Source organism: Symphodus melops, assembly GCF_947650265.1.
Source record: "Symphodus melops genome assembly, chromosome: 15".
NCBI lineage: Eukaryota > Metazoa > Chordata > Actinopteri > Labriformes > Labridae > Symphodus > Symphodus melops.
In genome coordinates, this window is record NC_136705.1 from 2,587,617 (window position 1) to 2,610,708 (window position 23,092).

The following is a 23,092-nucleotide window of genomic DNA, read 5'->3' on the forward strand; positions in this document are numbered from 1 at the left end:
TGTTTTATGTACGTTATGTATTTATTTTGCTTTAAGAGATACTTTTTTGTAAAGGTACATGCTTGTTCGAAAAAATAAACAATCAACCTGGAATAAATGAAAAGAAAACGGAAGTTAGCGCGGCAATAATTTGCCTTAAAAAAACTTTCAACAATTTTAAACCCAGATGAACTCTGAATGTGCTGATGTTGTAAAACGATTAAAAGTATCCTGGTAGTTTGTTCCTTTTATTTTAATTCAAACCTCGTGATAAGGATTATATCACCAGAAAGAAGGCACAATGGAACAATTTTTAGGCGACCTTTTAGTTGTCCATTTCATTCTCCTTACTCCTTTCCTTGAGCTTATTACCTTTTCCACGGGTAACGTGAATTATAAAAGGAGATAGGAGGGCCAATGTTAGCAAACAAAGTTGCACAACATTGGCCGAACGATTTCATCCAGCAGTTAGCTAACAGTGTAAATTCAAAAGCTTGGTCGACCAACGTCAAAATACTCAAAAGGAAGATGGGTAAGTATTTTTGCAAATTTGTTAGAATCTTTTACTGAACGGATCGACTCTTTAAACTGTCTAACCAGTTAAACACTGACACCTAGTGGTGGTTTGAGCACATGACAGCACACCGGTGAGTTCCATCATCAGTCAGTTTATTATCTGCAGGTTTTATAGAAAAGTTCGCCATTGTTGATATTTTATCATCAGACGACTGTGAGCTCAGAGTCCTCGGGATGCCGCGCTGCTGGACGCTGCAGACGCTCCAGTCATCGGCATCTTCTTCAGAGTCCGGTTCAGCTGAGGGACGACAAACCCACAAACAACCTGAGGCTATGTTCACACCTGAACCACATTTTAAATTCCAAACAGGGTCTCCTAGAAAGACTTCAAGTGGGTAAGGTTGGAAACATGACTTACACCATTTGTGTGTCGGAAATCAAACACTGAGTTACAAATCATCAGATGTGTGTGGGACTTGTGGGTTGTTGCCGTGGTAACAGATTTTGATACGATATGATCTCTGGTATCATGATGACCTCAGTAAAAGTTAAAAAGCTTGAAAAGAAGTCGAAGCGCTCACCTCTTCAAATTTATGGATCTGTCGGATGAAAAAGTCCCCGTAACGCCGAGCGACCTTGGTGTCAGCGATGTGGATCATATCCTGACGGAAAGTCGGAGAGAAAAAACATTGAGTAAAGAAACAAACGAGCTGCTCACATCTCAGTCCTCTGAAGTGTGTACGTATGTGCGTGTGTTTAAACACCTTGTCGATGTAGAAGTCAACCTCCGACGCGGACTGAAACTCTCCATCCAGAGCCGAGATCCCGCTGGTCCACACCAGGTTCTTCATCTTATGTTTGAAGACGAGCAGCTGGATCCTGAACTCCTGCTCCGTCATGTCCAGGAAGCCCGCCAACTTTGCCACAGGCATGGTGGTGTACAGCTTGAGAAAGCTACACAAACACAGAGATAGACACACACAGATACACACCATCAATGTTTGGCCTCAGATGACACACAGACAGAAAACCTCGCTAGCGATGGAGAAGTTTTCCAAAAGGTCAGAATGGTTGTGACTCAGTCTGAACACCAGGGGGCGCTCTCATCAGCAAGACCACAAACACTCAAGAGCAGAAAAGAAGACTGCTTGTGCAGCAGAGCGCCCTCTGGTGGCCCGAGCATACCTGCGGATGGTGGAGAGCTGCGCCTGCTGCTGCACCTCCTCGGCAAACACCTTGAGCTGCTGCTGGAACGGCTCCTTGTGGTAGTTGGGATGAACGTTGTCGTAGTTCGGAACGACGGGGGACAGGAACTTGGGACAGGCGAAGCTGAACAGCTCCTCAAACACCTGCAAGTCTCTGACGAGGGAACAACACACCTTCAGAGTCACTTCATTTACATCACCATGACAACAAGCTGGCCAGTGAGAGTGTGTGTCTTACCCTTTCTGCATGCGCAGCATCTTGTCTCCATATTTCTCTCGGAGCTGAGTGTGGATGCTCTCATCGATCCTCATCGGGTACATGGTGAGAGCGATGGCGAGCAGACCGTGCATCTGCTCGTTCTGTTTGTTGATCTGAACACACAGAGATGACATTACGATTACAGCAGGGACCCGAAAACTGTTTCCTCAGGGAGATTCTTCTACGGGACAATAAATATAAGCGTGCGTGTGATCAAGTCACACGGCGACCCACCATCTCGTATTTGTACGTGGACCTCTGGAACATGTTCCTGGTCCTCTGGATGTACAGCAGGATGTTGGCGAACACTCGGATGGCGTCCTGGTAGCGTCTCATCATCAGGTAGGCGAAGCCCACGTAATAATAAGTGGTGATCTGACACTCGGGCACACGGGAGTACATGCTCTGGCAGGAAGGGGGCAGAAGAGTGACAGGTAAGTGTAAATCCGCTGATATGAACGTTCATTGTGTGTGTGTGTGTGTGTGTGTGTGTGTGTGTGTGTGTGTGTGTGTGTGTGTGTGTGTGTGTGTGTGTGTGTGTGTGTGTGTGTGTGCGTGTGTGTGTGTGTGTGTGTAAAACGTTTTACCTTCTTGTTGAGTTCGATATTCTCCAACACTTTGATGGCCTGATAATAATCCCCGAGCAGAGAGTGCAGCCGCAGCAGACCCACCAGACTGAAGTAGCCCAACATCTTATAAAGAGAGTGACGCCCGTACTCGCCCGCCACGCTCTCTGGGTCTCCTGCAAAAAAAAAAAAAAAAACACAGCTCAGCACACTGAAGCTTCAAAATCAAACCAGATCTGCAGTCAGATTCAGCTCCGTGCAAACTGCACAAATGTGTTGCCGCCGGCCGTGTGCAGGATGTTATTCTGCTACCGTGACAGCCATCGTCTTTGTGTTTTTAACCCTTTCTTACCCCCGCTGGTGTAGACCTCCAGCTGCCGGTTGATGTTGCTCTTGTCCACCAACGAGTGCAACACGTTGAGCACGCTGTGGACGTTCCAGATCTTCGGGTTGTTCCTCAGAAACTCGATCTCCTCTTCTGACTTCTTGGCTGTTTTACAGCGATACTGACTGAACGACTGGAACTGCAGAGAGAGAGAGAGAGAGTTACACGTTTATATTTAGTCATTAAAACAAGCGCATTTTCACACAGACAGTCGGAGTCGGGATGTTCGTTCTGTACCTGGTAGATAAACTCATCAATGATGTCCCACAGCCATTGGTTAGGAAGCTCCAAGGGGGCGGGGCCATCAGCATCTGTTCACAGGTACACGTTTACTCGTCAGTCGTCGGGTGTTGTTAGACTCAAAAAATATGAACATGAAGGTGGTCACTCACTGAGGATGTAGTTGAAGAGGTTACAGTAGTTGTAGTACGACTCGAATCTCTGATCCAAAGTGGGTCCACCCTGATGACAGAGAGGGGGGGGTTAAAAACCAACACTCGACACGTTTCACATCTGCACTCGTCTTCGGTAATGTCTCCAAACTCCTGCAGCTGAGCGTCCTTTCTTATCGACGACCTTTTGTTTTCATTCTGCTCGGAACGTCTGAAAGCCCGCCTACCCGTATCCCTGCGACATGATTGGCTGTTCGACGTCTCTTTCTTCTCGTCTTTAATGTCGTGGTAGGTGGCAACTAGCGCATTTGTTCTCCGGTGAAACAGGAAATCAATGAGAGCGAGTTACTCACGCTGACTTTAGCGTAGATGTGTCTGTAGTACAGCTCTTTGTAGAGGATCAGGAACACAGCATCTGCACAGAACACACACACACAGATGTGTCAATATTGTAAAGATGGCGTCCGAGTAAAGATTGGCAGGTGAAACACCCACCGTTTCCCACAAGTGACGCGATGGCCTCGGCTTCGGGCCACGGAGACGTCTTAAAGAAACGATCCGTCAGTTTATTCCAGCTAAAGGACGACGTGAGGAAGAGGAGCAGAGAGTGAACACAAAGGGTTAATGTGAGGAAGAGGAGCAGAGACATCAGTTAACAGAGGAGACAACATGAGTGAAGGACACGAGGAGACAACATGAGCAAAGGACACAAGGAGACAACATGAGCAAAGGACACGAGGAGACAACATGAGTGAAAGGACACGAGGAGACAACATGAGTGAAAGGACACGAGGAGACAACATGAGTGAAAGGACACGAGGAGACAACATGAGTGAAAGGACACGAGGAGACAGCATGAGTGAAGGACACGAGGAGACATCAGTGAACAGTGGAGGAGACAACATGAGTGAAGGACACGAGGAGACAACATGAGTGAAAGGACACACCTGATGTGGTTCGTTATTGAATCAGACCCTGGGATCAGGACCTCACACCTCTCACCTGTTCTCGTAGACGTCCTGGATCTCGTAGATCTTCTGCTCGATGCTCTCACTCGACACCCGGTTGGACTGCAGCTCGTACACCTTCTGGTCGATCAGGTCGGAGGTGGTTTTATGGAAATACTGCAGGAAGTTCTTGATGACCTCGGGGATCACGTGATAGGTCTGTTGCTCGTACTGACGCTCATACGCCAGGTCTGCTTTAGGATCACCTGCAGGGGGACACACACGTCTTAATCACACATACACAGTGTGTGTGTGTGTGTGTGTGTGTGTTTTGATGTGGATGGACTTACCTGTGTGCAGGTCGTAGTCGTTGGGATAGGTGTAAGGGTCGTACTGCGGAAAAAAAGATGAGTGAGACGTCTTTCAGAGATGTTAAATTTAACTCTTTGTCTCACAGAAATTAAACGTCAACATCATGTTAGCTCTGAGGAAGCCGCTGTTTAGCCGGGTGTTAGCCTGCCAGCTAACCGGCTAACAGAGCAGAAGTGTGACGAATATATTTAAATCCAACGAAGAAGAACTCACGGCGGTCGCCTCTGTTCCTCCTCCTCCTCCTCCTTCTTCTTCTTGGTAGGACATGATGATGGATCCGAGGATGCTTTTTTGACACTCCGAAGAGTAACAGATGAGTTATTACAAAGCTAACTGTGGAGGCTAAACCACGCAGCAAGCCAGGACCGGAAGCGGAGGAAAGGAGATTCTGCTTCTTCTTCGGTGGTGTGAGTCATCACCTCACGACTGCCCCCTTCAGGCAGCCTGTTTATAACAAAGAGTTTAGAAATAGATTCAGATCATCTTCGAATCTTCGAGACTTTTTTGTGGTGGATGAAATGTTTTGCTTATTTATTCACGAGGAAAATAATTCTATAATAAAGCACATTAATTACACCAGGGATAAATAATGTTTTATTTAATTAAATAGACACAATTATACGTTTTAATTCTGACTTTATTGTTCTTCAGTGTTTTTGCTTTAATCTTTCATTTTTACTGCTTTATAAGAACTTCCTACACAGGTCCGTTGTTGCCTGTTATCGATCACATCAGGTGACCAAGTTTTGAGCTTCAGCCCATTTTCTCTGGTGAAGTGTTTAAAGTCTTACCAGCTTCAGACACAAAATATTCTGCTGGTGGGGATAAACTTGAACTGTACTTTTTAAATCTCACAGCCCCTGTTTTAGTCCACTACATAACTTACATGTTTAACCTTTCTTCTGTTTTACTGTTCCCTTAGTTTGGAAGACTACTTCTATCCCTCCATGACATAAAGGTGCTGAATCTACAGATGGAAACTGCTGTAATCTGGTACAAAGCATCTTTTCTCTGTTATATTAATGTTTTGTTTGTACACGGTCCTTGACAACTAATCAACTAAACTAAATAAATGATTCTAAAATAATTACTACTTCAAAGTATCAACTCCTGTTGAATGAGCGAGTCAAAAAGATTGTACATTCGACTGAACACCGCTGGGTGGCGCTTTACTCTCAAATTATTGCAAACAGATTGAAGAACAACATTTTTTTTTTTAAAAAGAGACAAGTCAGCAACAACGATCCACATTTACATTAAAGCGTGATCAGTTGAGGCTGAACAACTTTTCAGTGAGGTGTTTTTTGTTTGTTTGTTTTTTTTTACTGCCAGAACCTTTAGATTAAGTCCTGCATAATGTTTAACATGAATAAGTTGCAAAGTTTGTAAAAGACGGTGAAGTTGGAGAGGAGGTACGGGCCCCTCTCTCTCTCTCTCTCTCTCTCTCCCGTTTGCCTATGTTTTTGTGCAACTTGTCAGCTTACAGAGGTTTTACTCTTACCTGTCTAATGAAATACCTGTCGAACCTTTAGGTAACCTCACAAGATGTTTGTCTTTGTTTGCAGGTGTGTTCATCTGTTGATTTTCATTGTAGTGTATGCACCCTATTTGTGTGCGTGTGTGTGTGTGTGTGTGTGTGTGGGGGGGGGGGGGGGGGGTGCTGCTGCACAGTCTGACAGAAAGAGGGGGCTCCTTGTTATGTTCTGAAGGAGGAGGAAGAGGAGGACAAGGTGAAGAATTATTAACTTTTCTTTTTTTTTCCTCCCGCAGCAGACGGAGTCCTTGTGCATCCGATCAGAAAAAGAGGAGGAGGCGCGGGGTGAGGAGGAGAGGAGAGAGAGTGAGCGAACGAGCGAGTGAGAGAGAGAGAGAGAGAGAGAGAGAGAGAGAGAGAGACCGAGAGAGACCGAGAGACCGAGGGAGGAGAAGAGGTCAGAGACACAGGAGGAGGAATCCGGAGGGTGTGTACTTACGACTTGTCTGAAGAAAAGGAGGAGACGGAGTGAACTAAACCAGCGACCCCCTCCGCTCCGACTGAGGGACCTCTGTGGATCTTTAACGAGTTTAGCTCTCCTCACATTGCGGTCTCCTTGCTTTAAACTCGCACTGAATTTTGGACAGTGCGTTATTTGAAGAGTGTGCGTCAGGATGCGCGTCCACGCGCTGCTGCTGCTGCTGCTATGTCTGCTATGCGCTGCACGCGCTCAGAAGTTCTCCGCTCTCACGGTAAGAAGACCCACAAAGTCCCGGAGAGGGGTTTTCATTCACTTTCACGACCAGGGATTGGGGTAAATGGAGTGGAGAGAGGAGCCGGAATATATAGTTCATGAATGAGGTTATATTCAGTCAGCAAGTTTTAAACACAGCATGTCCATCACTTTATTATCTCCGGTGAGAACCAGACATCCCATAATACTACAAGAGTCCAGATTGATTTTAAATCCTCAGTCTGAACTGCATTGAGGGGGGACTGTAGCTTTAGATACTTCAATTGAGGGTCTTAAAGGCTGATACTCTGCCTGTTACTCTGTTAGTAAATCTGTTAATGTCTTGTGTCTGTCTGTAACTCAGTTTTACACTGTTTCTGTGTCTGTGTCTGTTGCTGTGTCTGTATTTTTCTTTGTACAAGCAGCTGTTTGATCTGAGCTGCTGCAACAAAACATCCAAACACACTACAGTCTCACCACAGACAGACAGACAGACAGACAGACAGACAGACAGACAGACAGACAGACCATTCCTGTGATTTTCAATGATGATTTTAAAGTATTCTGAGTAGTGAAGATTTTGGATGAATGCTTTACCCTTCTTGCTTGCTGTTTGATTTCAGCTGTTGCTGTTTTTTAGGCTTCATCATGCTTTGTTAATATTTTTACTATAATTTATAAATTAACATAAGAGCACAGCAGGAGGATCATCATGGCCGCCTCTGTCTTCATGGAGTCAGCAGCACGTTTATTATAACTTATAGACCCTCCCAACCTCGCACTGATGAAACTGTGCACCTGCTCACAGTTTATTTAGTCACATGACCCCCATGATACTTTCACACATCTAAGTGTTTGTGTGCGTGTGTCTATCTGCGTGTGTGTGTGTGTGTGCTCTGAGTCAGCAGCAGGTGAAGCTGTCACTTTCTTCCTTCCACACTAATGATCCTCAGCATGCGAGCGTTGGACCAGGAAACTCCCGTTGAGTCGTTTAACACATTCGCCTGGCTCTTGGCGGGGCCCTCGTTGACCCGCATGCCGCCGTGTGAGGGGCGGTCTTATAAGGGACGGCCGTGTGAAGGGCTCTGTGGGTGCTGGGAGCGGGGGCCCCTCAGTCCAGAAGGCTCTTATCATCCCACAATGTGCTCTCTGCTGGAGACTCCTCCATTCAACCCCACAATGCTGCAACGCAGGGGGGGGGGCGTAATAGGATTATACACATAATAATTTGTGGTTTGAAAAAAGAAAATCCTCAGACTATGCACGCTCCCAACTTACTGCATCATCTGCCAACGTTTGGAGAGCAAGAGTCGATGTTTTCACACATGCACTACAGATAGCGGGCCAGTCTTCCCCTAAACTCAAAAGTCCATCACAGTTAGAGACTTTATCTGTCGGAGTGTCTCCTGAGGCAAGATATGAATTAAAAAGAACGATCAGGAAGTGACGTCCTAGGTAACAGAGTCCTCTATGTGACGCTATAATGACAATATCTCTGTTAATGTCAATGCTACATGTAGTTGAACAGAATCACAATCTGAACTGAAGAGGGGAGAAGAACATACAGGACGACAGGAAGCATAACGCAGCAGGTCTAAGAGCACGGAGTTCGTATCATGCACCGTGTGGAGATATAGACACAAGCCTTGTACAGACTGTAATTTATCAACACCACCGTACCAACTTATAAGATCATCAATTACTCAATCAATATGTCAAGCAATCCTATTTGTATTGCGCCAATTCATAACTGGTGACTGTTATCTCGAGACACTTAAAAAGCAGCTAAAAGACCTCGCTGTACTACAGACCCAGCTTTAATCCATCGTGAGCACTACAGCAACATTTAGAAAAAGAAACAACTGACTTTTAACAGACAGGAAATCTTGGGAGGATCCAGGTTGGGGGGGATTGGCTCATCAGGCCGTCATTACACCTTTTTTCTTACACATTAAATCCATCAGAGATACAGTCTCTCAGTTACTCACTGACCAGAGGAACAGATGAGCAAATAGCTCACATCACCAACCTGTGAGCACACACACACAGACACACACACACACACGCACACACAGACACACACACACAAACTCACGCACAGCAGTTGACTGCAGGAATTTGTGTGGTCTCTCTCTCTCTCTCAGTCGGGGACAGTCTGCAGAATGGGTGGCTGATTTCATGGCTGACTGTTTTTTTTAAAAGCTCTTTTTAAACGTCGCATTCACAGACTGTGAGCTACTGAATAACTCTGTGAGAGCTATCAGTCTGCAGCCTGCATGAACTGATGGTGATGATGATGATGAGGATGAAGATGGTTATGATGGTGATGGTGATGCACCGTACATGCTCAGGTGGGGCCGTCAGATCTTCAGGTTGGGTCCTCCAGGTCGTTATAAAGTAGAGGAGGGAAATCTGGAGTTGAAGGTGACTTTACCATCAGGGCTTCTAAACTTTGATACGACCGTCCTGTGGAGCAGAATCTTCAAACTTCACTCTCACTTTAGCAGAGTGATTTTACATGATGTTTTCTGAGAGCCATTTTATATTTACTGTTTCACCTTATGTCCTTTTCCTCCAGTTACTTTAACTTGAAACTCCTCCATTATTAGTTATAGTAGTGTGTGTGTGTGTGTGTGTGTGTGTGTGTGTGTGTGTGTGTGTGTGTGTGTGTGTGTGTGTGTGTGTGTGTGTGTGTGTGTGTGTGTGTGTGTGTGTGTGTGTGTGTGTGTGTGTGTGTGTGTGTGTGTGTGTGTGTGTGTGTGTGTGTGTGTGTGTGTGTGTGTGTGTGTGTGTGTGTGTGTGTGGGCTGGGGGTGGGGCAGATACACAGGTGATCGTCTGCGTTTCCTTCTTTGTTTTCTCTTTGCATGGCAGAGTTAAAGCTGATCATGTGATCAGCTGAATACCTGTACAGGTGTGTTCTCACACAAAGAGAGGGCACAAACATGTCTGCAGCTGAGCAAGAACCACTGACAGCATTTACCTTCTGGGCTATAGATTAAACTATTTATACATCTATGTATTGATATATTTATACATTTATAGTACCCCTGTATCTACAGTTAATTACCCTGTTTATTACCCTGTATCTACAGTTAATTACCCTGTATCTACAGTTTATTACCCAGTATCTACAGTTTATTACCCTGTATCTACAGTTTATTACCCTGTATCTACAGTTTATAACCCTGTATCTACAGTTTATTACCCTGTATCTACAGTTTATAACCCTGTATCTACAGTTTATTACCCTTTATCTACAGTTTATAACCCTGTATCTACAGTTAATTACCCTGTATCTACAGTTTATTACCCCGTTTATTACCCTGTATCTACAGTTAATTACCCTGTATCTACAGTTAATTACCCTGTATCTACAGTTAATTACCCTGTATCTACAGTTTATTACCCAGTATCTACAGTTTATTACCCTGTTTATTACCCTGTATCTACAGTTTATTACCCTGTTTATTACCCTGTATCTACAGTTTATAACCCTGTATCTACAGTTTATTACCCTGTATCTACAGTTTATAACCTGTATCTACAGTTAATTACCATGTATCTACAGTTTATTACCCTGTATCTATAGTTAATTACCATGTATCTACAGTTAATTACCACGTATCTACAGTTTATTACCCTGTATCTATAGTTAATTACCTGTTACCTATAGTTAATTACCCTGTATCTACAGTTTATTACCCTGTATCTATAGTTAATTACCTGTTACCTATAGTTAATTACCTGTTACCTATAGTTTATTACCCTGTATCTACAGTTTATTACCCTGTATCTACAGTTAATTACGATGTATCTAAAGTTTATTACCCTGTATCTAAAGTTTATTACCCTGTATTCACAGTTTATTACCCTGTATCTACAGTTTATTACCCTGTATCTACAGTTTATTACCCTGTATCTACAGTTTATTACCCTGTATCTACAGTTTATTACCCTTTATCTACAGTTAATTACGATGTATCTAAAGTTTATTACCCTGTATCTACAGTTAATTACGATGTATCTAAAGTTTATTACCCTGTATCTACAGTTTATTACCCTGTATCTAAAGTTTATTACCCTGTATCTAAAGTTTATTACCCTGTATCTACAGTTTATTACCCTGTATCTAAAGTTAATTATGATGTATCTAACATGTAAACATGAATGGGGGTGCAGACTGCATTGAGTTAGGTCATGCTCCATGTACAGAGGCACTTCCAACCTGCTGTTCGATTCTCCCCAAAATAGTGATGTTGATTGCTGCTCTATCCAGGCGTGTGGTCGTTCTATAATTAATGTCTGACAGTCTGAGAGTGGAGAGGTGTTTCCTTTGAGGCTGTGTATGTATTGATTGGTGATATAGGTCTTGTTGTAGGTTGTAAACGCTACAGCGTGATGGGGGAAGTTTTGATGAGTTTGTATGTAATTATTAATGTCACAGTTTTTCACTGTTTGGTGAACAAGTGTCTGTACAAAAGTGACAAACAGGGACCTACTTTCACAGAAAAAAGATAAAAGCAAACCCGTCATTAGAAACTGTAATTATAAATACACTCCTCTAAAAATAAACTTCAATCTAAACTTTATACACAGAATTATTTTCACTACCCTACTTTTCTTTTTTCATGTATGCACATAATAAAAACACTGTGTGTGTGTGTGTGTGTGTGTGTGTGTGTAGTTCCTGCGTGTGGACCAGGATAAGGACTGCAACACAGACTGCAGTGGAGCTCCTCGTAAACCTCTGTGCGCCTCAGATGGACGAACCTTCACATCTCGCTGCGAGTTCCTCAGGGCCAAGTGTCACGACCCCCAGCTCGAGGTCATCAGAGGGCCGTGCAAAGGTCAGTTTACACTTCACGCTTCAGCGCCACCTGTTGGGGTCACTGTGAGCACCTGTGGGATCAGTCCATTCAGAACTGCTGTGATGACGGGAGGCGTTGACATCTCTAGAGAGAGACTCGGTTCTTTTATGTTGATCACGTGTGTGTGTGCGTGTGTGTGTGTGTGCGTGTGTGTGTGTGTGTGTGTTTGTGTATGTGTATGTGTATGTGTAGGCTTTAAAGGGGGAAGCTCTTTAAATTCGACCGCCTTAATGCAGTGAGTTTGTTCAAAAAAGTCTCACATGATGGAAAATCATTTGTCCGTTTTGGTCCGAGCTTGGTCTCCGTGGTAACGTGTCATAGAGGACATCTGGACGAGGCTGCAGGGCCTCGACTCAGAACAGAGACCTCCAACCAAGAAGCTGAAAGAGACGAGAGAGCACGAGAGTCTGAATGTTGCTTCAATAGACTGAGGAGTCCAGCAGAGAGAATACAGCACACACACACACACACACACACACACACACACACACACACACACACACACACACACACACACACACACACTGATGGCAGAGGTTGCAATAGTTAGGGTGCATCAGTAATAATTCTATTCACGCTGCCCTGACTAGCTGCTTTTATTAAAAGTGCAATTTAACCGCATGTTTCCTTGAACTTGTTTTGTTGTTGTACCGGTTTGAGCTACGGTCGGCCTCGGACACGGACTCTCGTTTGTTTTTGTGTCTCCGATGAAGACGAGTCAGTCTCACTTTTTCCAGATTTCTGTTCAGAGCCTCAGAGGTCCCAGGTTTTTCCACCAAAGCTAAATTAAGAGTTTTCCTCAATCCGGAACATCTTATGACAGTGACACACACACACACACACGTGCACACACACACACACACACGTGCGCACACACACACACACACACACAAGCACACGCACGCACACACACACACACACACACACACACACACACACACACACACACACACACACTCTCTCTACATGGACAGTCCCTTCTTTTCCTGACAGTTTGCACAGCTGTTGGTGTTTGTGGTCTCATAGGAGGAGTTTTAACTCTAACACACACTCATAAACACATATAAACACACATGAACTGCACACAGAATAGTGTCAGACACACACACATACACACACACACACACACATGATGTGCACACAGAGTAAAAATTCAGACACACACTCGTGTGGGGACTTGATCTGAGACTCAGTCTGACCTGACGACTTTAACAGAGAAACATTCAGAGACATTAGGGACGGTCAGTTTCCTCCAGCATCAGCCCTTTTCTGTCTGAAAACTTCTGCAGGATAACGTCTCTATTTGATTATATCTTTCAATTTGTTTACGTCTCTATTCTATGATTTCGCTGAAGTCTAATCAATATTATCTCTCATGACGTTAATGTCTTTAATTTCATTGGTTGATTTTGAATTTATTCACCTTCATGCCTTTACCTTCTTGAACATCTTTAATGTTCTGGATGAGCTGGACAAAGTGCTACAGAGTGATACGAAGTGTTTGGGTTGGGGTCTGTGTTTATCGATTGTGGTGCGTTCGTGCATCCTCAGATACGTCCAGGTGCGTAGCAGAGAAGAAGTACACGGAGCAGCAGGCTAAGAAGCTGTTTCCTCAGGTCTTCGTGCCCGTCTGTAATCCTGACGGGACCTACAGCGAGGTAAGAAACTCCACCACTCCATCTTCTCCTCACTGAGGGTCTCTCCTGCTAACGTTGCGTTTCTGCCTTCAGGTTCAATGTCACAGCTACACAGGTTACTGCTGGTGTGTGACCCCCAACGGACGACCAATCAGTGGCTCCGCTGTGGCCAATAAGAAACCTCGATGCCAAGGTGGGACACAGGGACCAAAGTAAAGTTTACTCATGGTGCACAAAACCTGTGATCTGACAGGTTAACGTAAACAAATGTAAAGTGTGAAGTCAGGGTGTGCATGTGCGTGGACGCTGAGGGAGAGAGGGAGGGGTCATGCATCTGCAGTCTGAGCACATAATGAAGCTGCTGTTGGACTTGCTTTGTCCCCCCCCCCCCTTTGTATTGTTTGTATTGAAATATAAATGACAACTTTTTATTTTTCAGGATCTAAACAAGAGAGAGCTACGACCAGAGAACCAGGTAAATCAGGTGAGACGGTATAAAGGGAACATGGGTGTGTGTGTGTGTGTGTGTGTGTGTGTGTGTGTGTGTGTGTGTGTGTGTGTGTGTGTGTGTGTGTGTGTGTGTGTGTGTGTGTGTGTGTGTGTGTGTGTGTGTGTGTGTGTGTGTGTGTGTGTGTGTGTGTGTGTGTGGAATGTTTCAGCTGCTACACGTATGCAGGTGATGCATGCACATGCGTATGATTTTTTTTTTTTTTTTTGACGTGTCACACGTACACAAGCGTGTTGTGTAGGTATTACACACAGTGTGACTTACAGATGCGTGTTCGTTCGTGTGTTACATTTTATTTTTTTAGTCTCCTCTGGCGGTGTTGTCTGTGTCAACAGTACGTTAATGCCCCCGGCCCCGGGCCTGACAAGTTGAAAACATCCTGACAGACTAAAGTCCTGGATGTGTGGAAACGTCCTGGGCGTGTTTGTGTGTGTGTGTGTGTGTGTGTGTGGTTCACATTCTGAAAGTTGTTGTTTTGTTTTGTTGTTGTTTTTTTCAGTTTTACAAAGAGTGAATACATACTACATGCCTTTTAGGGATGTAAATGTTAATTGTGAGACAGTTAAAAATCAAAGGTGTCAAATCGCACTCGTCATGTGATGAGAGGCAAAACCATACTAACAAGCGGGTTTGTTGCCCCGCTCTCCCAAAGTGTCAGAGCCAAAGAGATTAAGAGGTGCAATGGTGTTTCCATAAAAAAAATTAAAGGAATCTTTTTTTAGTCATAATTTGTCTTGTAAAATAAATGGTGAGAGAATCGTATCCGGAGTTGAGTGAATGGTTGCCTCCCTAATGCCTAAAAATAAAGACACTTGGCAGAGTTGTGGTCGAGTGTTGTTGAATAAACTGTTGTTAAATGCAATCAGAGACTGAGCTGCTCTTTAAATGGAACAGGATGACACCAGTGATTTTATAACCTCGATGAAAATAAACGTGTTTAAAAATTCAACCTTTTTTTTTTTAAATATTCACTGAATAATAATCATGAACTCATCTGGAACTTCATTTCATAAATTCATCCATGATGGAATCATTTTAGCCAACCACAGCTTTAAAGTAATACAGACCACAGAGTGTGTGTGAGAGAGAGAGTGTGTGTGTGTGTGTGTGTGTGTGTGTGTGTTTCCTGGCAGACCCTTAAAGAGGTGTTAGAGTCGTGTCAGAGGCCGCAGAGTAAAGACGGTCATTAGTGGTTCATCATGAATCCACATCATAAAAAAACATTTGAGATGTCTTTCCCATCAGAGACACACACACACACACACACACACACACACACACACACACACACACACACACTGTAACTAACATTAAACAGGATAGATGATTTTGAATCAGCCTTCTGTTAAAATTTGACCTCAGAGCGTTTCTGACTATCATCCTCATTTTCCTCACACTCACTCTCTCTCTCTCTCACACACACACACACACACACACACACACACACACACACGCACACACAACACACACACACCCTGCATTAACCCCGCCCACTCCCATTGAGGGAGTTGATATGAAGAACATTAGATCATTAGGGACACAGATGATGAAACTGCATGAAGACACCATGGGACGTTAACCACTACACTACTATACTCCTCCTCTCCTCCTCGGCTCCTCCTCCTCCTCCTCTCCTCCTCTTACTCCATCCCTCATCCACCTCTTTCTCCTACTCCTTCCCCTTCTCCTCCTACTCCTCTTCCTCCATTCCTCTTCCCCCTCCTCAGCTCCTCTTCTCCTTACAGAGTCTCTTCTGCTCTTCTCCTGCTCCTTGGCTCCTCCCCCTCTCCTTCTCCTCCTCCATCTCCTCTCCTCCTCCTCCTCCTCCTCCTCCTCCCCAGATCTTCCTTAGCTCCTCCTCTCCTGCTCCTCCTCCTCTTCTCTTCCCTTTCGGGCAACGTGCAAATCTGTCTCAGGTGTTTCAGGTGTTTTGGAGATAACTCTGGTAATTGTAGTCTCCTTGCAAATCTTCTCCATTCTGACTGCAGATGAGACAGGACTGATGGTCGATACTCCGCCCGCCGCTGATGATGACGGTAAGTCATCGTAAAAATCATGAAATCATGATTGAGTAGTTTTTAATAGATATTTGAAATAGAAGATGTTCCACACAGTGTGACAAACTTTTTGCCGGATGAAAGTCCAGCACCGAAATGTTTGCAAGTCAGACAGCGTGCATGAGTTTATCTTTCTGTTTATAGAAGTTAAAATGACGAGTCATGTTCACTAATATTAAAATGATGCGTTATGTTAAACAATGTTAAAATGATGAGTCATGTTTACTGATGTTTGTCTTTTCAGACATCACCTCTCAGTACCCCACGCTGTGGACGGAGCAGGTCCGCAGCCGGCAGAACAGAACCAGAACTCCATGTGAGCCTCGGGATTTGATTGGAGCATCGCACTCAGCTACAGATCCTGTTTATGCAGTTAGTGTGATATGTCAGTGTAAACTGTGTGTGTGTGTGTGTGTGTGTGCGTGTCAGCCTCGTCATGTGACCAGGAGCAGCAGTCAGCTCAGGAGGAAGCTCGGCAGCATAAGAACGATGCAGTGTTTGTTCCGGACTGTTCTCATGGAGGACTCTACAGACCGGTTCAGTGCCACCCGTCCACTGGGTACTGCTGGTGTGTGCTGGTCGACACGGGACGACCCATACCCGGGACTTCCACCAGGTGAGACTGACTCTGCCCACACACAGGTACATGAGCTGAATGTAAAAATGAACAAACAAGATATCACACACAAGACTCCTCATGTCCCACGCTCCCTGTCTCCCCCCCCCCCCCCCCCCCCCCCACCCGCCTCACAGAGCTATTCCCTAATGTTCTTTAGTGTACGGGTGTGTGTAATGTGTGTGTGTAATATGTTGGGTTTAGTCACCTGGTTTGTGCTCTGTCTCAGGTACGAGCAACCAAAGTGTGACGGGAACGCTCGAGCTCATCCAACCAAACCAAAAGATCACTACAGGAGCCGCCATCTCCAAGGTAACACACTGTGTGTGTGTGTGTGTGTGTGTGTGTGTGTGTGTGTGTGTGTGTGTGTGTGTGTGTGTGTGTGTGTGTGTGTGTGTGTGTGTGTGTGTGTGTGTGTGTGTGTGTGTGTGTGTGTGTGTGTGGGTGTAGGTGTGTGTGTGTGGGTGTAGGTGTGTGTGTGTGCGTGTGTGTGTGTGTGCGTGTGTGTGTGTGTGTAAAAAACCAGTTGATCAGTTCTGTTCACATGCAGACAGTTAATGTGTTTAAAAGAATTCATTGTCCTCTCTGTCAGAAAGGTTCTGTGTGTAACAAACATTTAATCAGATCCAGTTTAGACCAAACATATGATCTTTGAATCCATCCATCCATCCATCTATCATCCTTCTATCCATCCATCCATCCATCCATCCATCCATCCATCTATCATCCTTCTATCCATCCATCCATCCATCTATCATCCATCCATCTATCATCCTTCTATCCATCCATCCATCCATCCATCTATCATCCTTCTATCCATCCATCCATCCATCCATCCATCCATCTATCATCCTTCTATCCATGCATCCATCTATCATCCATCCATCTATCATCCATCCATCCATCCATCCATCCATCCATCTATCATCCTTCTATCCATCCATCCATCCATCCATCCATCCATCCATCTATCATCCTTCTATCCATCCATCCATCCATCCATCCATCCATCTATCATCCTTCTATCCATGCATCCATCTATCATCCATCCATCTATCATCCATCCATCCATCCATCCATCCATCCATCTATCATCCTTCTATCCATCCATCCATCCATCTATCATCCATCCATCTATCATCCTTCTATCCATCCATCCATCCATCCATCCATCCATCCATCTATCATCCTTCTATCCATCCATCCATCCATCTATCATCCATCCATCTATCATCCTTCTATCCATCCATCCATCCATCCATCTATCATCCATCCATCTATCATCCTTCTATCCATCCATCCATCCATCCATCTATCATCCTTTTATCCATCCATCCATCCATCCATCCATCCATCCATCTATCATCCTTCTATCCATCCATCCATCCATCCATCTATCATCCTTCTATCCATGCATCCATCTATCATCCATCCATCTATCATCTATCCATCCATCCATCATCCATCCATCATCCATCCATCCATCTATCCATCCATCCATCTATCATCCATCCATCCATCTATCCATCCATCCATCTATCCAACCATCCATCCATCCATCCATCCATCCATGCATCCATCCATCCATCCATCATCCATCCATCCATCCATCCAACCATCCATCCATCCATCCATCCATCCATCCATCCATCCATCCAACCATCCATCCATCCATCCATCATCCATCCATCCATCCATCCATCCATCCATCCATCCGTGCATCCATCCATCTATCCATCCATCCATCCATCCATCCATCTATCCATCCATCCATCCATCCATCCATCCATCTATCATCCATCTATCCATCCATCCATCCATCCATCCATCCATGCATCCATCCATCCATCCATCCATCCATCCATCCATCCATTCACCCATCCATCCATCCATCCTTACTTCTCACCTTAGCGTCATAATTTAAATCATTAGGTTATTTGCAGCTCAGACTCAGACTGATTGGAAATCAGTCAGACTCATGTCCATTGACTGACAGCTGTACAATGGCCTACAAAGACGATGGACTCTTGCAGACTCAGAGAGAGACGAGTTCTCCGTGAACACATGAAGTCTGACTCCATCTTCAGTCAGACTATACTCAGGAACCAGTCCAACTACTAACAGCTGCTAACACCGCCACTAAAACTTTATTGTCTGTGTGTTCAGTTCTGACATGTGGAGCTTTCACCTGAAGCTCTGCTCCACCTGAGACAAGGGCTGTATGTCACCACCTGTTAGAGCGGCCAGGTGTGCTATTATCTGCTGCAGAGGAGAATCTGAGCCCGCAGGCTGAATTGTTAAAAGAGCTGAAACTGTGCAGATTTTCTTCTTTTGCAGAGAACATCAGCAGAGAGAAACTCTTTCACACTGGACTGTCTCTGCTAACCAAACACTACTCCCACTCAGAGACTTCTTAAACTAACACAAGTAATAAAGTACTCAGATACTAACACTCTATGAATTCAGTCAACTACTAACACTTTGAGAACTACAGAAAGTCTGTAAACGACTAAAAATCTAAACTACTAAAACTTTGTGAACTACCAAAACTCCTTGATGGATGGCCGTGACACCCTCACCTCTGCTTCTCAGGTGTGATTGTCAGATGTGATGTTTCAGTTGGAATGTGTAAGATGTGTTGTCTCATGTGGGTTGTCTCAGGTATTATGTCTCTGGAGTGGCGTCTCAGATGTGATGTTACCGGTTGGATGTTTCAGGTGTGATGTTTGAGGGGGCATGTCTCAGGTTTGATATGTCAGGTTCGATGTCTCAGGTACTACAGGCGAGTTGTGAGAAACATCCTCAGGATGATTGGTGTGATGTGATGATTGGAAGGTATGTTCTTCCTCCTGAAGGTAAGAGGAAATACTGAGACCCTCATTAGCTGTATCTCCTCCTCTTCTCGTTAAAGCTCCATAAACATTTACAAGGCCACTTGGGATACAACATTCCTCTCTGATGTTGTTACCTGCAGAATAAATGTTCCCCACCTTCTCTTCTCTCCATATTGACCTCTTAATACTCATCTGCAAACCCTCTCTCAGGATGTCCCGGGTCAAAGAAAACAGAGTTCCTGACGAGCGTGCTCGACGCACTATCCACAGATATGGTGCACGCCGTCACAGATCCTGCATCTGCCGGAAGGTGAGACCATCAGACCAACATCATCGGAGATCACTGATCACTGATTGGCTCAGTCCAAGAAAAGCTCACTGATTGGTTCAGCCTGACAAACAAAGTGCCTGTTTACACAGACAGCATTTGATGCGCTGGCGGCATCCATGACCTCAGTTTCAGAGCGCTTCACACCAGTGTCCATTGTTGCTAGGTCGTTCGTTAATTTCTGCTTCCCTCAGTAATGTCTATTAGATGTATGTTAGGTGTGTTTTAGCTCCGCCTGTTTAATATTTGCTTTAATTCAAGGAAGTATAACCAAGAATATTATACAAAGGCTTTCAGTTACTGCTCACATCAAATTTAAAACTCTGCTGCTCGCTCACAAACTAGCAACAAAAATGGCTCCTCCTTAACCTAATCTCTATAATCCAGGTCTACACTCCCTCCCGCCCACTACGCTCTTCCCATGAAAGGTATCTGATCCAACATTCACAACAGGGTCCTGAGACGATAACTAAACTTTTCTCCTCCTTCTGTCGCCCACCCCCGGGGGTGGAACAAACTTCCAAGCTCCATTCGATCTGCAGAGTCCCTTTGCACCTTTAAGAAAAAGCTAAAGACCCAGCTCTTTAACAATGAATGACTGAAGAACCGGGGTGTATATGCACTGCAGGCTGATGGCTTGATTATAGACCGGTGAGTTGGATGAAGGTAGGGCAGGTAAGGAGAACTTGAGAGTGGCCACACCCAGAGACAAACAGAGAGACAATAAGAAACATGAGGGAGGGGGAAACACTGTAGAGACAGGAGACATGTGGCCTGGGCTCAGACACTGACAAAGATTATGTGAGGACGATGTAAAGGGGTTGTGTCCTTTCCAGCAGCTCGACACCTGGAAACAGTTCCCTCCAAAACAATTGTCAGACTTGAATTGTTGTTGACAAAGCTTCTATACTTTCCCACCCCTTCTTATTTTTGATTGGTCGTTGAGGCAAAAGTGACATTGACTAGACCAGACGCTGTTCCAAAAGTTGAACTATTTTCACATGACAGTGTTGAAATCACAGAAACAAGAACACCTGACCCTGAGGGCATCTTTGTGCCAGGGACACAGTTTTCCCAAAACAATTTACGACAAGGGCCAATCGATGGAGTTACAGAGTCACGGAGTGATGAGTGATGTACTGATACAGCAATGAAGTGATCAGTATCAGCTTTATTGGCCAGGTATGCTGAAACACACAAAGAATTTTATCATGGTAAAACTGCGCTCTCTTTGTACAGGTATAATCTTAAATATCAACAATAAACATAAATAATTAAAGACTAATATGTACAAGAATAAGACACATGGAGTGACGGAGCGATGAAGTGATTTAGAGGGACAGATTGGTAGAGGGATTGAGCAACAGAGTGATGGACTGACAGAGTTGTGAAGGTCTTTGTCAGCTGATGAACTGGTGTGTATCTACAGGATGGCGGAGCCTGACCCCGCCCACACGCTGGAGGAGCGGGTGGTGCACTGGTACTTCAGCCAGCTGGACAGGAATTCGAGCGGAGACATCGGGAAGAAGGAAATCAAACCGTTCAAACGATTCTTGAGGAAGAAGGCAAAGCCCAAGAAGTGTGTGAAGAAGTTTGTGGAGTACTGCGACGTTAGCAACGACAAGGCGCTGTCTCTGCACGAGCTGATTGGCTGCCTGGGGGTCACAAAGGAAGACGGTCAGCTCACACACTTTTTCTACACAAAACACACACACGCTCTAAAAATCAAACCAAACTCAACGCATTGTCTCACTCGTTATTTATCTTTGGATGTTTGTGTCATAGGAGCCAAACCAGGAGAAAGTTTATCTCCCAGTAAACCGGTGAGTGAGCTGTTCCTCTCATAGAGCTCTATGAGAGAAAAACTTCCTCTACACTGAGACAGAGTACAGACTGTTAATAAAGTTAAAAACTTTAATATATCTCTGTTCATCAGATAGGCTGTTAATAAAGTTATAAACTTTAATATGTCTCTGTTCATTGGACAGACTGTTAATAAAGTTATAAATGTTAAAATGTCTCTGTTCATTGGACAGACTGTTAATAAAGTTATAAAGAATAATATCTCTGTTCATCAGACAGATTGTTAATAAAGTTATAAATGTTAATATGTCTCTGTTCATCAGACAGACTGTTAATAAAGTTATAAATGTTATTATGTCTCTGTTCATTGGACAGACTGTTAATAAAGTTATAAAGAATAATATCTCTGTTCATCAGACAGGCTGTTAATAAAGTTATAAATGTTAATATGTCTCTGTTCATTGGACACTGTTAATAAAGTTATAAATGTTAATATGTCTCTGTTCATTGGGCAGACTGTTAATAAAGTTATAAAGAATAATATGTCTGTTCATCAGACAGACTGTTAATAAAGTTATAAAGAATAATATGTCTCTGTTTATCAGACGAACTGTTAATAAAGTTATAAACTTTAGTATGTCTCTGTTCATTGGACAGACTGTTAATAAAGTTTTACCCTTGTCTCTGTCCTCAGAACCCCTCGAGGAAACAGGGCTGAAGCGAGCGGCGTTGCGCCCGCCCCGGTGGGCGGCGAGGAAACCTTAGTATTTGCACTTTGTACTTTAATGTAAATTCACTTTGTAGAGCGGAGCTATTTAAACAGACGGCTGATCTGTGAACGCTGTAGTGAGTCCTGACAAACGAATTATTAACACATACAATGTATGTGTCCTCTGAGAGTTTCATGTTTGATGAACGCTGAAGCTGAATGTTCGAAGGTTTGTTCATTGATTCCTGTTCTGATCTTCAGCCTCTGTGCAACAGTCTGTGTGAATGTTTAGATCTTCAAAACGTCCAACATCTATTCATGTTCATTAGAAATAAAAATCTGTTTTATAGAACCGGTCTCTGTGTGTCTGTTGGAGCCACAGTCGAGAAACTGGATCTTTAACACTGTTTTTATAATACGTCTCCTGTAGAGTCCATGGACACGTATTAGACTCAGTGGAAGACTTGAGAGTAAGTCGCTCTGAGCTCCGTCAGCAGCACTCACTCGCTCACTCACTCACTCGTTACAATCCATTTTCAGTCTGAGAGCCAAAATCCTCCGAAGAGATGTGGAGCCTCAGACTGACACGTCTCCTCTCTGTCCTCCACATGCACACTGTATTAAGTGTGTGTGCGTGTCAACTCTAAACAAGCCTGTGTGTGTATTTTCTCACGCATGTACTCTTTGAATGGACTCTTTCTCCGTCACAGAGCGGCTCATTGTTGCTGCTGTTAATCTGCAAGTTTTCACACAGAAACTCTGCTACAGTTCTGACCTCACATTGACCTGCCGTGATTAACACATCAGCCTGATATAATCCACATATAATCCAGCCCAGTGGTCTGGATTAACACCAGTAGAGAGATTAGAGCGGAATGACCTCTGACCTTCTTAAGAACTTT

General features: G+C 44.2%; 2 protein-coding genes across 7 annotated transcripts; one reads left to right on the forward strand and one right to left on the reverse strand.

Moving 5' to 3' along the window:
- Positions 1 to 631: 631 nt before the first annotated feature.
- eif3s6ip (eukaryotic translation initiation factor 3, subunit 6 interacting protein) lies at positions 632 to 4,977 on the reverse strand. The gene is made up of 15 exons (XM_079362420.1): positions 4,835 to 4,977; positions 4,600 to 4,642; positions 4,305 to 4,515; positions 3,798 to 3,877; positions 3,656 to 3,717; positions 3,303 to 3,372; positions 3,148 to 3,221; positions 2,878 to 3,049; positions 2,547 to 2,701; positions 2,194 to 2,364; positions 1,939 to 2,072; positions 1,681 to 1,854; positions 1,260 to 1,449; positions 1,077 to 1,157; positions 632 to 793 (listed from the first exon to the last, which is right to left on the reverse strand). The coding sequence occupies exons 1-15, from the start codon at positions 4,886 to 4,888 to the stop codon at positions 716 to 718; spliced, it is 1,749 nt and encodes a 582-aa protein (XP_079218546.1). The 5' UTR covers positions 4,889 to 4,977; the 3' UTR covers positions 632 to 715.
- Positions 4,950 to 22,577, forward strand: smoc2 (SPARC related modular calcium binding 2). Of its 6 annotated transcripts, none has more exons than XM_079362432.1 (16): positions 4,953 to 5,028; positions 5,312 to 5,439; positions 5,580 to 5,614; positions 6,392 to 6,440; positions 11,515 to 11,677; positions 13,250 to 13,356; positions 13,429 to 13,528; positions 13,775 to 13,819; positions 15,832 to 15,879; positions 16,145 to 16,216; positions 16,330 to 16,516; positions 16,746 to 16,828; positions 19,561 to 19,660; positions 21,108 to 21,355; positions 21,464 to 21,501; positions 22,176 to 22,569. In XM_079362432.1, exons 3-16 carry the CDS (start codon positions 5,595 to 5,597, stop codon positions 22,197 to 22,199), a joined length of 1,284 nt encoding a protein of 427 aa, XP_079218558.1. In that variant the 5' UTR covers positions 4,953 to 5,028; positions 5,312 to 5,439; positions 5,580 to 5,594; the 3' UTR covers positions 22,200 to 22,569. The 6 variants fall into 6 exon arrangements, with proteins under 6 accessions (XP_079218559.1, XP_079218558.1, XP_079218561.1 ...); XM_079362435.1 differs by having other exon boundaries at positions 4,963 to 5,028; positions 5,326 to 5,439; positions 22,176 to 22,577; XM_079362433.1 differs by lacking the exon at positions 5,312 to 5,439 and having other exon boundaries at positions 4,950 to 5,028.
- Positions 22,578 to 23,092: the final 515 nt, after the last annotated feature.